The 16,231-nt window shown below is 39.1% G+C and overlaps 1 protein-coding gene and 1 pseudogene across 2 annotated transcripts; one reads left to right on the top strand and one right to left on the bottom strand.

Moving 5' to 3' along the window:
• Nucleotides 1–386: 386 nt before the first annotated feature.
• Nucleotides 387–9,679, top strand: LOC132188669 (uncharacterized; annotated as a pseudogene).
• Nucleotides 9,680–10,071: 392 nt separating this feature from the next.
• Nucleotides 10,072–14,777, bottom strand: LOC132180933 (uncharacterized). 2 transcript variants are annotated; one of them, XM_059593946.1, is made up of 5 exons: nt 14,637–14,777; nt 14,331–14,370; nt 13,805–14,060; nt 11,785–13,691; nt 10,072–11,697 (listed from the first exon to the last, which is right to left on the bottom strand). In XM_059593946.1, the coding sequence occupies exons 3-5, from the start codon at nt 13,976–13,978 to the stop codon at nt 10,443–10,445; spliced, it is 3,336 nt and encodes a 1,111-aa protein (XP_059449929.1). In that variant the 5' UTR covers nt 13,979–14,060; nt 14,331–14,370; nt 14,637–14,777; the 3' UTR covers nt 10,072–10,442. The 2 variants fall into 2 exon arrangements, with proteins under 2 accessions (XP_059449929.1, XP_059449919.1); XM_059593936.1 differs by lacking the exons at nt 14,331–14,370; nt 14,637–14,777 and adding an exon at nt 14,118–14,306 and having other exon boundaries at nt 13,805–14,045.
• Between the last annotated feature and the right edge of the window lie 1,454 nt (nt 14,778–16,231).

The following is a 16,231-nucleotide window of genomic DNA, read 5'->3' as shown; positions in this document are numbered from 1 at the left end:
CCAAAAAAGTACTAGCTATATCTACACTATCACCCCTAATGGTCATTTGGGGTGCATGGTAACATAAATGTGATTAATGTTTTTCCTAAATCGTTACATTTAATATGTTGAAAATTCTTATTTTAGTATTTGTCTCATTTTCTATCCAAATATTCGTTTTACGAGTTCTGGAGATAACACGAGAATTAACACTAGTATAATCGGTTGGGGACCATATGAAGGGAATTTAGCTTAGTGCAGTACACCCATTTAATTTATTTGATGATTATGCATTCACACACTTCTTTCTTCTTCTTCTTCTTCTTCTTCATCATTTTTTTAAAAAAATAAATAAATAAATAAATAAATAAATAAATAAATACCGTTGTAACGTGTCATTTATTCTTCTTCAATGAGAAGAATTCTGGATAGACAAAATATTGAGAATTAATCCAACAGATCGAAGCAGTCTCATTTTGAGTATATATATGACTTCGAAGGACTATTCAAATATCATAGATTTGTGTAAGATGAACTTCATTAACACACATGGTGGTGAAAATATTAATGTGCATGAATCATGCTGTTTCTTAGTGCACATACGTAGAATTGACGTCGACTTATCAGAAAAATTATTGAATATTATGACGTAATCTGAATTTCACCCGCTACATCACCTATAAATTGTTTGGAAGCTGCTTCATTCTATCAATTATGCGCTGAGTGAGAGACAAAGCTGGGAAGAAGAATAGAAGATGAATATGAAGACAGTCTTAATAAGGATGACTTTCCTTGCGGTGTTTGTATGGTGGCTCATGGTTTGGGTTTTGTTGCCAACAAAGAGATACAGGAATCGATGGACTCCCGTGCTAGACAGCAAGCTCAATTCAACATACTTTGGAAAACAAGGTTAATTGCCTTTAATTATGTCTTCTTCTTTTTTCTTTTTTAATTCCGTCAATCTAGCTAGCTTACTGTACGTTTTGGAGTGGATTTTTCTTAGAATTATGCTAAAAATCTACATCATTGTACGTACAGGGACAAATCTACTGCTTTTTACATTTCCCATGATGTTCATAGCAGCTTTGGGCTGTGTTTATCTCCATGTTGAGAACAAATCAGAGAATATTAACTCCAAAAGGTTACAATATATAATTAATATCTATTGAAATTATTGTCCAACTATATTACTGACATTAATTAATTTGACGCATATATATGCTTTTAACTTATTGCATGCAGTAGTAGTAGTAGTGTTGTTACAAGGCGCCATCGTTTGGCCTTTTGGAGACGCCCGGTGCTTGTGATGGCCCCTCTGGGAATCGTTACTGCAGTGGAGCTTGCTTTTGCAGCCATGTTTGTTGCACTCTTAATCTGGTCTCTGTCCAATTACTTATATGTCAGCTTTGGTCACCTCCATATGCATAAAGCAGGGGAGAAAGTGTATGTATATATACAGCAGGGTCTACATCTCCCATCTCCATTTAATTTTCATCAGTCCAAGATCGATGAAGCTTGGTTTGAAAGTAGATAATTGGAAGATATATGGTTATAAAAAGAAGAAAAAAATCATCTTTAATTTCTTAGACGTTTTTCTTAATCCTAATGAGGCAGGCGCGCATGCAGCTGCAGCCTTAATTTATTAATTTTAAGAAAATTGGGGTTAATGGTGGCAGGTGGGAAGCAAAGTTTCGAAGTGTATCACTGAGACTCGGGTATGTTGGAAACATTTGCTGGGCATTTCTCTTCTTTCCTGTAACTCGAGGGTCTTCAATATTGCCACTGGTTGGGCTCACATCTGAGTCCAGCATCAAGTACCATATATGGCTCGGTCATCTTTCAATGGTTCTCTTTGCCTCACATGCCATAGGTTTCATCATCTACTGGGCTATAACTCATCAAATGTCTCAGGTACTATTTAATTATCTTTTAATCAACTCATTATTTAAGCACTTAATCGTGATTATGATGTGTCTTTATTTATCTTTTAAGTCATTGCATGTTGTGTTTTGTAAGATATAGGCCAAGAAGGTATCTTTTGTCTCTTTGTTTTTGGAATAGAATTATCTTGTCTTTCCTGTTTGACAGCGGAGAGGGATCGATGTGATCGTAGATTCCTTGTTGCTTTCTCTTGTCCCTCCATTTCTTTTCTTATCTTTAGAAGGCACGGGACAAGGAACTAGCTAGCATAGGATATCTATCACAGATTCGCAAATCTATCCTTCATTAGTTATCAATTGTTAGATGGAAGATCCTGAAATTTCGGATTTAGACTCCAATTAAGAGCTAATTAGCTGTCTCCATTTAATTACCAAACAAAGAGTTATCAAATTAATCGCCACAAATATAAGTCAACCAACTTCAAAGACACTCAATAAAGAAAACTTGCGCCACAAATTATTCTTGCATCAAACCCTTAATTGTACATTTAAAACCCAATTTGCAGCTAGCAATGGTAAATGACACTTACTTCGCACGCACTTCAATGGCTCCGGAACCTCTAACCTTCTTCTATGTGGATCACTGTCACGAACGAACCTCGTCCACTTCGAAACTGAAACTCGATCTGGTGACTTTTAAAATGTTAAGAAGAAACCAAGAGAAGGTTTTGATCTGTTTAGGTTCCAAATTAAGGAAGAATAAACCTCTTTCAAACAACTGAGAAACTGTCTTATTCCCCTATGGCCGGAAGTCATGATATGAGATGCTTAAATAGAAAGGTCAAAGTCGGTGAAAAATAAAACATGTGGCAATTAAGCACAGCCGAGGCCATTCAAGATTAAATGGCCCGCGCGTGCGTGTACGTGTTTGTGTGGAAGAAGAAGAAAGATGTCTCATACGTACATTGGCAATATTATAATGCAGATGCTTGAGTGGAGCCAAGATTGGGTGCCAAATGTAGCTGGGGAGATTGCAATTGTATTTGCGATGGCAATGTGGGTGACAAGCTTTCCACGTGTTAGGCGAAAGATGTTTGAGGTTTTCTTCTATACCCACCATCTCTACACACTCTATATCTTCTTCTATGTGTTGCATGTTGGCGTAGCCTACTTCTGCATGATCCTTCCTGGGATCTTCCTCTTCATTGTCGATCGATTCTTAAGGTTCCTACAGTCGAGAGAAAGGGTTAGATTGCTCTCCGCACGCCTTTTACCTTGTCAAACTGTTGAGCTAAGCTTCTCCAAGAGCCCAGGTAAAGCATGCTGTAACAATTAATTAATGGTTAGTTTACTTAATTAAAAAAATAGCATATTTTCTAAAATTACATTTTTATTTTTATTTTTTATTTTTTATTTTTAAAACAATCACAGGATTGAATTACAATCCCACGAGTACGTTGTTTATCAACGTGCCAAGCATTTCCAAGCTTCAATGGCACCCTTTTACAGTGACATCCAACTGCAAAATGGAGCCAGAAAAGCTCAGCATTGTTATAAAGCGCGGGGGAAGTTGGTCTCAAAAGCTTTTCCAACAACTTTCTTCCTCTGTGGAACATCTCAAAGTTTCTGTTGAAGGACCTTATGGTCCTACTACTTCATCTCATCTTCTGAGGTCAGTGTTAAATCATCTAAGGCCTACATATGACTTAATTTGAATTGCATGCATGCTTTCTCGTTTAATCTGATTGGTTTTTGTCTGGCGCTAGGCATGAGTCCCTGGTGATGGTGAGTGGAGGAAGTGGGATTACTCCTTTCATCTCCATAATTCGCGAGATCATTTGCCAAACCCAAAATGAAAACTCAAACATCCCGCGAGTTCTTCTCATTTGTGCCTTCAAGAACTCGGCGGATCTCACCATGCTAGACCTCTTGCTTCCCATCTCTGACACACCCATTTCCACAAAAATGCAGTTGCAAATAGAAGCCTATGTCACTAGAGAGAATGAGCAGCCCTCAGCAGACGCCCAAAAGCTCATCCAAACCATATGGTTTAAGCCACACCCATCAGACTCGCCTATTTCCCCTGCTCTAGGCCCGAATAACTGGTTATGGCTTGGTGCAATAATCTCATCCTCATTTCTCATGTTCCTTCTCATTCTGGGTATTGCCACCCGTTACTACATTTACCCTATAAGAGAAGAAAACACCAGTACTGGGACTTACAATTTCTCCTTCACCTCTCTATGGGACATGTTTTTAGTTTGCACCTGCATTTTAGTAGCTTCTAGTGCAACCTTCCTTTGGTGCAAGAAACAAAACTCCATGCAAGGGAAGCAAATCCAAGACTTGGAAGTGCCAACACCAACAACTTCATCAGGGTCTAATTGGATTTATGTGGCGGATGGGGAGCTTGAGAGCCTTCCCCATCAGTCCCTTGTTAAAGCCGCCAAGGTGCATTTTGGTGCAAGGCCTGATCTTAAGAGTAAGTCAATGATATGTATGGTTGACCTAATTATGATTAATTAGTATGCTTGGAAATTAAGGTAATGTATAGTTATTGTCTGTTTTGGTTGGCAATATTGCAGAAATTATTTTGGAGTGCGAAGGATCAGATGTTGGAGTCTTAGTCTGTGGCCCAAGGCAGATGCGGCATGCGGTTGCCAATATTTGTTCATCTGGTTTGGCAGAAAATCTGCAGTTGGAGTCCATCAGCTTCAATTGGTGATGCTTTTGAAAGGGGGAAATGCTTATGGGAAACTCTCTTTGTATATATTTATGTTGTAAAATATATATCCTATTTGTATCAAACTATCTAATGTGAAATTACTATATAAGCATGATACTTTTCCTTTATATACAGAGAAATGCTACTAAGCAAACGAGAGTATTGAGAAACAGATCCAATATAAATCACTCAAATTTTGGTATGCATTCATAAAATTAATTACAACCTAAACTTCGGGGACAGTTTGGGATCTTATGTTCTAACTTGTCCTTATTCGGACATGACAAATCTTAAAGAATTTTACACATTCCTTTATCAAAAGATGAAACAATAACATTGAAGAATGGCAATTTGTAAACATAATAAAAGATGAAACATTTGTGCTATTAACCTTCATTTCAGAACTGCGCATACTTAATTAATGTTTCCTAAGGACTACTGATGTAGCGACCCAGATTTTCATGTCTCTTATTTATGAGATATTAATTTGATAAATAGATTATTCTAATATTTTATATTAGGTGTAATATTAATTATTGAGGAAATTATGAGTTTATATGGATGAGTATAACTTTTATACGGCTGTGGCAGAAAACCCTGGTTTTGTGCCCTTCAATCACAAGCTGACACCTCAGCTTAGCACACAATAAGAAAATAAACATAGCTACACCTGGTTATTGATTTAAAATATTAATTAATATTTAAAAAAAAAAAAAAATTGAAAAGCCCAAGTGGAGGTCACCCCAGGCCCAAGGGAGGTGGGGGGCAGCTCGCTGCCACCCCCGGCACCATAGGGGGTGTCTCACATGGCGACCCTGTGGCCTGTGGTGGCCCGCGCGGCCACCCTATGGCCATGGGATGGCCATTGGGGTGGTTGGTGAGCTACCCCGTGGGCTGGGGCTAGCAGCATGGGCCACTCAAATCTTAAAGCATTTTACACATTGATGGACCCAAGGTCCAGCCGACCCATCGCTCTAGGGCCCACTAGCCCGATAAAAAGGGCCAATGGATTAAAGCTCCCAAAAAGAGAAAAAGATCCAATAACACTCTGTTTTTGCCACACAAAATCCCTCAATTTTTTTTTTTTTCTAAGCCAAAAAAAAAAAGTTACATAGGGATCATTCCCATTCAAGATCTGAAAGGAAGAGAGAACGGGAAACCAGTCGATAATGCTTTCGAACACAAGATTGGAAGCGGCCTATCTAATTTCACAATGTGTACTACAAATAAAGCAAATAATAAACGAAAATGAATATGCTGGCAGAACAGCAGGTACTTCACCAGAGACAGAAGCAGATGAGAGACACGTAATCCCTCATCTGCGATCAACAAGTATTGCTTCCTTTATTTCCAGCATGAAATTCGGGACCTAGAGGCAGGTGAAGGGAGAGTGGGATATTCTATTGCAAGAGAGGAGTCAATAGAAAAATGATATGTGGTAAACCGTTAACTGATGATGTATTATAAAGGAGAGAGATGTAAGCTATTGGTAAAAATTATCTTCGTCTTCTCCTCCAATCCACCCTCATTTATTTCTCTAAAATTTTCTAATTGGTTTAAGCAACGAAACTATTTTCATCGGCACATCCAACAAATTCTTTTGCTAATTCTTTCTTTATTTTGTAGGCATTCTCGATCGGTATATGGCATACGGTGAACTCTATCAACACGCACATTTCTATTTCAATAAATAAAAAATAAAGTACTTTAGATGTGACAGAATTTGATTCAAATCTAGCTAGCAGGTGAGAGAGAGAGAGAAAAAAAAAAATAAATAAATAAATAAATCAAGTAATGGACACACTCTACTCTTGCATATGACAATTACATTGGAAGGAACACTAAAGCCATATACATGGTCCTGTTACTTGGAAAGCAAAAATGCCACTTCGTTGCCTCCCAAAATAAAAGTAAACTAATTAATTTCTTTATTCATGAATCCATGTGATATCTATTGATACAATTACCTGATTAACAAAATGATTAAACCCACGTGCAAATGGACGTGAGTTATGCTCCTTTTACCGTAAGTTTGTTCTACTTAATCCATGATTATATTTATTTAACATTCTTGCTATATAAGGTACCAAAGAAACCAGGAGTCTTGGGACAGACAGAACAGGGGAAATGGATTCAAGTGAAGGAATGAAGCACGTTCGATTAGCATTAAGGATGTTTCTGATGATAGTTTTGATTGGGTACATAATGGTTTGGATCATGATGCCCACAAACACATTTTATTTGCACTGGTTGCCTCATATCCATGCAAAAACAGATTCAACTTACTTCGGAAACCAAGGTTTCTACTCAAAATTATGAACCATGTAGGAGTGTTTTTTGTTTTTGTTAAATATTTCAGACTTATAAGCTTTTCCTGTTTTGGTGATAAAGGTGCAAATACACTTATTTACACATTCCCCATCCTATTCATAGCCACTTTGGGCTGTCTCTACCTTCATTTGGGAAAGAAATATGTTGATTATGATACTGAAGGGTACGGGGTTCTACTTTTTTATGTTGTTGCTATTTTTCAATTTTTTTTTTTTTTTCCCAGTCATTTGATCAATCAACGATCTTTTGTTCTTAGGAATGTGGAGAATTCTGGTCTGGCATCATGGAAAAGACCAGTCCTAGTGAAAGGCCCTCTTGGAATTGTTTCTTGGATAGAGCTACCCTTTTTAACCATGTTTATTGCAATGTTGGTCTGGTCCTTCTCTTCGTACTTACATGGTATGTTTGCTAATGTCACCCAACAGGCAGCGCACGAGGGAGAGCACGTGTAAGACTTCTATTCTAAGCTTACCTTTTTCTTTTATCATGAATTCTAAGAGTGAGTTTGGCTCTGCGATTTAGTGGGTTTCAAAAGAAAATCGCCAGAGAAACAGAGCGTTTGGGATTGCGTTTTAAATTAATGAAAGGTGATGATTTGGCAGGTGGGAAGCTAAGTTGGAAAGTTCAGGACTCATTCTAGGCCTTGTTGGGAACATCTGTTTAGGCTTTCTCTTCTTTCCGATAACAAGAGGATCATTCAGTTTTGCAGCTCATGGGCCTCACATCAGAGGCAAGTATCAAGTATCGCATCTGGCTCGCCCATATTGTGATGACACTCTTTACGGCACACGGCTTAAGTTACATTGTGTTTTGGGCCAAGACACATCAAATTTCACAGATGCTCAAATGGGGCAAGATTGGCATTTCAAATGTGGCTGGAGAAGTAGCTCTGCTATCGGGAATACTCATGTGGGCGACAAGCTTCAGTGGCATAAGGCAAAAGCTTTTCGAGCTCTTTTTCTATACTCATCATCTCTACGTTATCTTCGTTGTCTTCTTTGTGCTTCATGTGGAGTTCTCCTATTCTTGCATCATGCTTCCGGGGTTCTACCTCTTCTTAATTGATAGGTTCTTACGATTCTTACAATCCCAGCAACGAGTTTGCTTGGTTTCGGCTCGCATTTTACCCTGTGAAGCTGTTGAGTTGAACTTCTCCAAGAACCCAGGTGAAGAATGTAGTCATTTTATGCTCTTTTTCTGTTAATTTTATACTCAAGAAACATTTAAGCTGTCATACGATCTTTATTTTGGCGATTTTGGTGCCAGGGTTGAGCTATACTCCAACAAGCTCTGTGTTCATATATGTGCCTAGCATTTCCAAGCTGCAATGGCACCCTTTTAGCATCACCTCCAGCAGCAAAATGGATCTTGACAAGCTTAGTGTCGTCATTAAAAGTAACGGAAGCTGGTCACAGAAAATGTATCAGATGTTATCATCATCCCCCTCACCCAAGGATCGCATGGAGGTCTCCATTGAAGCACCCTATGGACCTCCTTCAACTCATTTTCTAAAGGGGTGTGTATTTTTTTTTTTTTTTTTAAAAAAAAAAGACAATTTTCTTAGTGTCTTCACTGTCTTAGATTTAAAAACCCATTGTGGACATGTGTGGTGCAGCATGACATGCTAGTAATGGTGAGTGGAGGAAGCGGCATCACTCCCTTCATCTCCATCATTCGGGAGCTCCTCTTTAGGTCCAACACTAAAGGAGGCAAGAATCCACCACGGGTTCTTCTTATATGTGCTTTCAAGAAGTCTCTGGATCTTACCATGCTACAACTTCTCTTCCCAGTTTCAGGCACCAACCTTGACACTTCTTGCTTGCAATTGCAAATTGAAGCCTACGTGACAGGAGAGAAAGAACCCACAACAGATGACCAAAAGCTCCTCCAAACCATTTGGTTCAAGCCCAATGCATTAGACGCACCAATTTCTGCAGTTCTAGGCACAAATAACTGGCTCTGGCTTGCCGCGATAATCACGTCTTCTTTTGTCGTTTTCCTCCTACTCATCGGCATTCTTACGCGCTGTTATATATACCCAGTTGACCATAACTCCTATATGATTTACTCATACTCTTTGAGATCTGCTCTAAACATGTTATTCCTGTGTGTGTCAATAGCAGTGAAGGCCACTGCAGCTTTTCTTTGCAACAAAAAACAGAATGGCAAGGAATTGAGGCAGATCCAGAACATGGATGTGCCAACACCAATGAAATCGCCAGGCTCATGGTTTCACAATGAAGATAGAGAGTTGGAAAGCCTTCCCCATCAGTCTTTTGTCCAAACCACAAAGATCCACCATGGCGAAAGACCTAATCTGAAAAGTAAGTTATTTATCTCCCACGGTGGCTCTATCCTCGACCCCCAGAATTTTGTTTTAGAGATTCTACATGGATGATTTTCACCCAAATTTTTATTTCAGTTATAGATGATATTCAAGCCATCTTCTGGCCTCTATGCACACTTCAATTCGCCAACTCTTTATTTGCCCACATCATTTTGTATATTTCCGAATCTGAAGTATTTTCGAGCCAAATTATGTGTCACAGTGCCTGAAATCTGTGCGTTGATGTTTCGTGCAGAAATACTATTGGAGTGTAAAGGATCAAGCATTGGAGTTCTTGTCAGTGGCCCAAAAAAGATGAGGCAGGAAGTTGCTGCTATCTGTTCCTCTGGTTTGGCGAATAACCTACATTTCGACTCTATCAGCTTTAGTTGGTAGCTTGAATGAAAGCTTTGTGTTTTTCCACAGATTCAAAGCAAGCCACACTTAAAATTGTTGGGTCTTCAAAATATGTAGACTTCTTTTAGTCATGACCCACTAAAAGTTGCTCCACTGGGGAGATTTTCTTATCTTCTGTATATTTGTATATGAAGTTAGAAACGTTAGAAGATCAAAGAAAACTTTCACGATCAAGTACTACAATTCCAGAGACCTTTATCTATTGTCCAAACTGGGATAAAACTGTCTACAAGACCCCACTTCTCAGAAATCTAACCAAACTGGGAGTTTATGTGAAAAATAATCATGCAAGGACTACATTCAATTAAGAAATTGTTGAAGCTACTATCCTGCGCCAAAACAAACAAACAAATAAATAAAAACAAAAGAGAGTAGCAAGGAGCATAGAGAACCGAGCACATTAACTAGGAATCTTAAAAACCTTGAATTCAGGCACGAAATTATTTTCACTAATCATATATATCTTTATGGGCTCAAACGGGTTACAATAGCCAGTGTTCGGCAGAAGGAAAATACCCCAAAAGGAGAAAAAAAGGAACATGTCATAATAAGTTGAAGGTAACATCAGGCCTACTACAAAATCTTGCAAAGGGAATCAGAAAGGTCATTTCCACAAGGCCGTTAGCAAGAAAATCGGCGGAAATGAGATGGTTTCCACCAAGGAAAAAGAAGAAAATGTTTAACATGTTAATTTGTTAAACAATCTCTTATCTAACTGCCAATTTATCCAAGCGGGAAGAAAGGCATACCAATTCAAAGTCACAAATGTTCTCTCTTTCTTGAGTTAGGCATCTTGTGTTCTAAATGAGTTCGAGCTGGAATCAAATAGCCCACCATGATTGTATCGTAAATGACCTTTATCTTCATTGACTCTCCTAGGTACATCCCTAAGCCTTCTATCAATACCCCTATCATAGTCATCATAATTGTGAGAGTTTTGTGACACAAGACAATCTTCTGCACCATACCGAAAACGCCGAACGACACCATTCTTACCATAACGCCTCACTGGATGTATTATTTCGTATCTACCACCATGTTTCCTTCTATCATTATCACTACATCCTCTACCTGTGCTATCCATATCAACAAATCTTCCAGGACGTATCATGGGTTCAAAGTAATCATCTGAATCCAATCCTTGAGGGGAATGCACGGGATCAAACCTTTGGCTTTGTTGGAAAGTCCTCACAGAAAATCTCCTGCCCTTGAAATGATCTACAGACTCAATTTGATCACCGAACCATCTGGAATTACGCTGTGGGGAGAAGCGACGTCTTGGAGGGGACATGAACCCTGCTTCATTGTCTGCTGAAAAAATGGGCTTCTGAAGGGGCAATCTCACCCTTTCCATTCCAGCCTCAAATCTATGATCTGGAGATTGGCTTCTATGATGCCTTGAACCTTCACTTCGTTCCCTTGGCAACAACCATTCAACAGGAGAGCGACTTCTGGATCTAGACCGAGATTTCCTGTAGGGTTGAGTATAATGAAGAGGTCGCCCTTTACTAGGGGATGAAATGCTATGTTCTCCCTTTGCCATATGATAAGGCACACGATAAGAATAGTCTCTGGAGCCATCCAGCACAGGCCTGTGGTACTCCTCCCTTGGGCCTCGACTAACCCCCCCCACTGGATATCTCTGAAACTTTCTATCAGAACTTATTTCTCTTACAGGTGCCATTCCTCTACGAATACCATAAGCATCTGCCCTATCAGATGGCGATCTCCTTCTAGGTGAGGGCTGATAGACCCGGTTATCAACTCTCGCAACCCATACCGCTCCTGACATTGTACAGTCTGAAGTCATCACATAACCACAGCTCTCAACAGCACTTTTTGGTCTCGGGCGTCCAGAGCCATATGAATCAAAATATGTAGGCGATTCACGGTGTTTTGAATCCCAATAGCCAGTTGAAGGACTAATTAACCGACCAACTGTTGGGACTTTCACATGCAAAGCAGATTTTTCCCTTCCAATGGAATGGTCAGTAGTATCATCCATTTCAGCTCGAGTACATGAATCAAAATTATCAGATCTGAAACATCATAAAAATTGTGAGATAAGCAAATAGAAAGGTCAAAAGTGCATTCTAGAAATAAGTTAAGGGAAGCATCAAATTTACCTGCTCCTCTGCACAAATTCAGAATCCTTCTCGGATATCTTTGGTTCAACTAGTTCTAGAGGACAATTTTTTTCATTAAGCCCATCCATGCAGTCATCAGGAATTTTCCTCATCGTGCTGCCCTCAGTTACTCCCACAGTCAATTTGTCAGATATTTTATGACCCAATGGCGAGTTATCAACTCCAGATTTTGTCTCAGACCTCACTAAAGGCTCTTTTACGGCATCCGCTGTGGCAAAATGTCCTGTTCTTTCAATAAGAGTATCAGATCCTAGACTTGATCCCTGCTGAACTTCTACATTCTTCTCAGTATTCCGCACAAAAGATCTTTCTTCCCTGCATCCAATGCCAACTTGCACTTTTTCATACGTCAGGTAATCCACATCATCAACATCTGATGTATCCATGTTATGGGAGTAATTGTTCACAAATTCCAGTTCCCCATAAGCGCCCTCATTTTCCTTGCAGCAATGTACATTCAACTCCCTTAACTCCCCATCCTCATACTCGGACCCAACATGCAATGAAGAATTAACTCCTGCATTATGAGGCACAGAAGCAATATCAGCTTGACCCTTTGCATCCTTAGTCACCACAGATTGGCCTGATACATGAATATCTTTGCAGTGGGATTCAGAATAGTGAGCATCCACTTCCGCTGCTCTAATAACAGGCTTGATTTCAAGGGGAACTGGTTCTAATGGGAGACAAATGTCGACACTTGTCATCTCTTCAGGAGTATTCTCATCATCATGCAAACCAGATGCTGTGCCAGTATCCGTGCCATCTCCTTTTTGAATAGCACCGTCAATCTTGTAAGTAGTCCTCTCTGAAACCGGTGCATAAGTTAAAGCAACATCAGATTCCTTGGCAATAACACTGTCAAGAGATATATTACCATTCTTCTCAGACGCCCCTGTGTATGTGATGGTATCATCTGATCCATGGAATGGATCAACGTTTACATCCATGTTGACAACCTCAGTGGGAGCTTTTGTGACGGCAACATCATAGGTTGAAGATTCTAAAGCATTACAAGTTGTAGTTGTAACACATTTATCATGGATTCTGTCAAGGCCAGAGCACGCTTGCAATTCATGTTCCTCTCCATTTGATCTGTCTGATCCAAGGGAAAAGACTCTCAAGTCTACAGGTATATTAATATCACCATGATCATCAGATGAGACAACTCCACCCACAGTAGACTGCACTGCACCTTCAATGTCATGTTTAATATCCATAGTTTCCCTCTGTAACTCACAACCTTCGAAAACCTGTAGCTTCTCACTCTGCTTACTATCAGATATATTTTCTACAACATTTTTTTGAGGATGAACATCATAAGGTTTCTCCCAAGCATCCATTGAAACATTAAGGTCCCAGTGTAACCGTTCGTCTCGCGAAGAAACAAAATTTTCAGTTGTTTTGCCATCATTGTCACTAGGAAGATTTTCCACCGTATTGTCCTGTAAAGACGAGCCATCCATTCCATCTTCATGTGAGGAAATATTGACTGTTTCCAAGGATGCAGTAGTTTCTGCCAGAGCTATTGCAGAAGTTGATGTTTCAGTTCTATCCTGAGTTGATTTTTCCACAACCAGATTCCCCCCAGCATGATCAGTATCATCCACCATGCGGTTGTTGCAGGCAATAGCTGCAAGCATCTCAATGCCCGAGAAGTCCTCAGTGTGACCAAGCTTTTCACTTATCACCTCTGAAATTTTTCCACTACCAACTCCAACACCACCATTCACATCAGTTGCCATAAGTGTTTCAGATATGTCAAGATGAGGAGACGACAACCGAGCTGGTGGTGGTGGTGGAGATCGAAACGGAAATCTCCTCTTCTTAATTGGTACATGCTCTATATTCTCTCTGAATCGCCGTCCAAGAACAGCAACACCAACCTGCCTCACAGAAAACTAGAAGTTTAGAAATAATGATAATGAATGACAGCACTTCTACAAATAAGCATTCAAATACCAAAGAAACGATGTATAAATAAATTTGCAATATCAACCTTTTCAGACTCGGAGACAGTTGTGTCATCTGCCCTTCTGGTCGTCTTATCCGCTATGTCCAGAACTGGTTTCCTGGGACGCCTTGGTGCACTCCTAGACCCTTTTGAGACCCTCTTCCAAGACAAATCAGCATTCAAAAAATTAGCAAGTTCTAGGCCAACTGTGCTCATCATGCTTGCAGATACAGATGGTCTGCCCACCACAAAATATCTACTAGAAACTGCAAAACTCCTGTTGCAGCTGCAGAACTCTAATCTGTCAAAAGAAGAAAAGAAGAAAAAAATGCCCAATTATATTCAAAGACACCAGTACCTCAAAGTTAACATGCCTGATGACGACGACTTGATTATATACCGAAATCAGTCTCTATATGGAGCTGAACTGGTTTCTAGTCGCCTCCAATTACTAATTTTTGTCAGTAATATGCAATTTATACAATAATCATCAAGATCTCATGGTTTTTTGTTTTGTTTTTTTCAAATTGTCCAAATATGAGCCTTGTGAAAACAAATGATAGAAACTTACTGTTGATTTGGGTTCCCTTCCACTTGACAAACCACCTCACCTGCAAAATGGTTCATATACACAGATGAGCAACAAACGCAGTACTATAACACAGAATACAATACAAAAAGGGTTCGATTCATAAGAAATAGGTAATCGGACCCCATCAACAAAATTGTTGTTTTCAGCTCAAGAGCAATATATGAAGGAGCTTTGAAGAGGGGAATTCTACACATGATCAGCTCAAGAATGGAAGAGCATCCCCGAAATCAGAGATCCTCATTGCTAAACGCTAAACAAGAAAATAGCGGTTGGAAAGCTTCGTACCGGTGCGCACAGCACAAAAAAAAAGCTCGAGAGAGCGATAGAGCGAGAGCCGAGCAGCCGGAGGGCTCAGGAAGAGGCACCGTTGTGTGTCTTAGAAATGGGATGGAGATTAGTAAATTACCGGGTATTTGAATGATTTTGGAAGACTATAATATTTTTGTATTTAAACCACGAGCCAAGAGGAAGGTTACCAAAGTGACAGCCGAAATTTCGGCTTGTGCAGCGATTTCAAAGTCAATGGTCAAATTACAAATACTGATCCCAATTCATTAGTTTTAAATATTCAAAAAAGATAGGGCCACTAAAATAAATGCTAAAACTCCGTAAATTCTAAACAAAAAAAAGAAAAAAGTTAAAAGTTGCTAGAGTGCGAGTTTAAAACAATTTTCTTTTCTTTCTTTTTTTTTTTATAAAAATTAAAAAACAACAACAAAAAGAAAAGAAAAAAAAAAGGTTTTCATGGTGTGGTCTTTTGCTATTTCATATTTCTATTTTTTAGCATCCCTTTTTTTTCTGAGCTATTTTGATTTTGGGGCATCTCATTCTTTCCCTTATTCTCAGAAATTATATATGTTTGTCAATAAGGTGTTTTTTCTTTAGTCTAAAAAAGGTGTTTTGATGTTTCGTAATGGTAAAAAATTGTTTTTTTTTTTTTAGTGTTTTATGTTTTAAATAATGTTTAATCTTTGCTTTAACCAAAAAAAAAGAGAACGAGAAAAAAAAAATTAACAAATGAAACTAATAATTTCATTTGCAAATAAATAATGTCAAACTTATTTATCACGTATTTTAAGTTTAAGTGGGACAAAGATTCTCTCATGAAATGACGTTGATCATATTATGTTTCAAGTGACTTTTATGTAATTCACATGAAAAGCCACTTAAATTCGTAGCCAAGGGTTTTCGTTTAAATAGAAATGCAGTCGAAAAAAATAATGTACAACTTGGGGATGAATGATGATCATCAAATAAAATAAGAGTCAATCCCAATGAACAGCCGTTTCTTATTTTCCAAGTTTTCAACTTTAGAGGCTTACAGCCTGTCATCAACTCCAATAGCAACAGGGTATGGTGGTGGTGGTGGGGGAAAAACAAATTAAAAAAAAATGAAGTTTCCTGACTCCCCGCCACATTACCCATTATTCCACGGAAGGAACCCCGCCCTCACCAAAGGCGGCCCCACAAAACCCCAAAAGTCAAAAGATTCCAAAACCTTTTGTCAACCAAATTGCCAAATTGCATCTCAGCCTTCCACGTCAGTGTCTCTATTATGCACCCAAACACTCATCAACGGCTTAATTACTGGAGAGGTGGCCCACCACCTACTCTTGCTCCCCCTCACAAACTCCCTTTTCGCGTCGGCGAGCCGACAAAGGCGTGTAATTGCTTTGTTTGGGGTCCCTGATAGCAACAGGCTCCCTCTTAAAGTTAAAGTCTTTTTCTTTTTGAGCCCCTGGGCCCTTTTCCTAATATTCTTGGGCCCTTTAACAAAATAAATAATATGTCATTTTCGACACCCCCACTTCACCTCCTGAAATTGAATCCTGATATTTCATTAAAATCTAGGAACATTTTGGAAGGGGTGTGCATAGGAC

This window comes from Corylus avellana, chromosome ca1 (genome assembly GCF_901000735.1).
Source record: "Corylus avellana chromosome ca1, CavTom2PMs-1.0".
Classification (NCBI taxonomy): domain Eukaryota; kingdom Viridiplantae; phylum Streptophyta; class Magnoliopsida; order Fagales; family Betulaceae; genus Corylus; species Corylus avellana.
The sequence above is the reverse complement of the archived record's forward strand: the minus strand, read 5'-3'. Positions and strand labels throughout refer to the sequence as shown.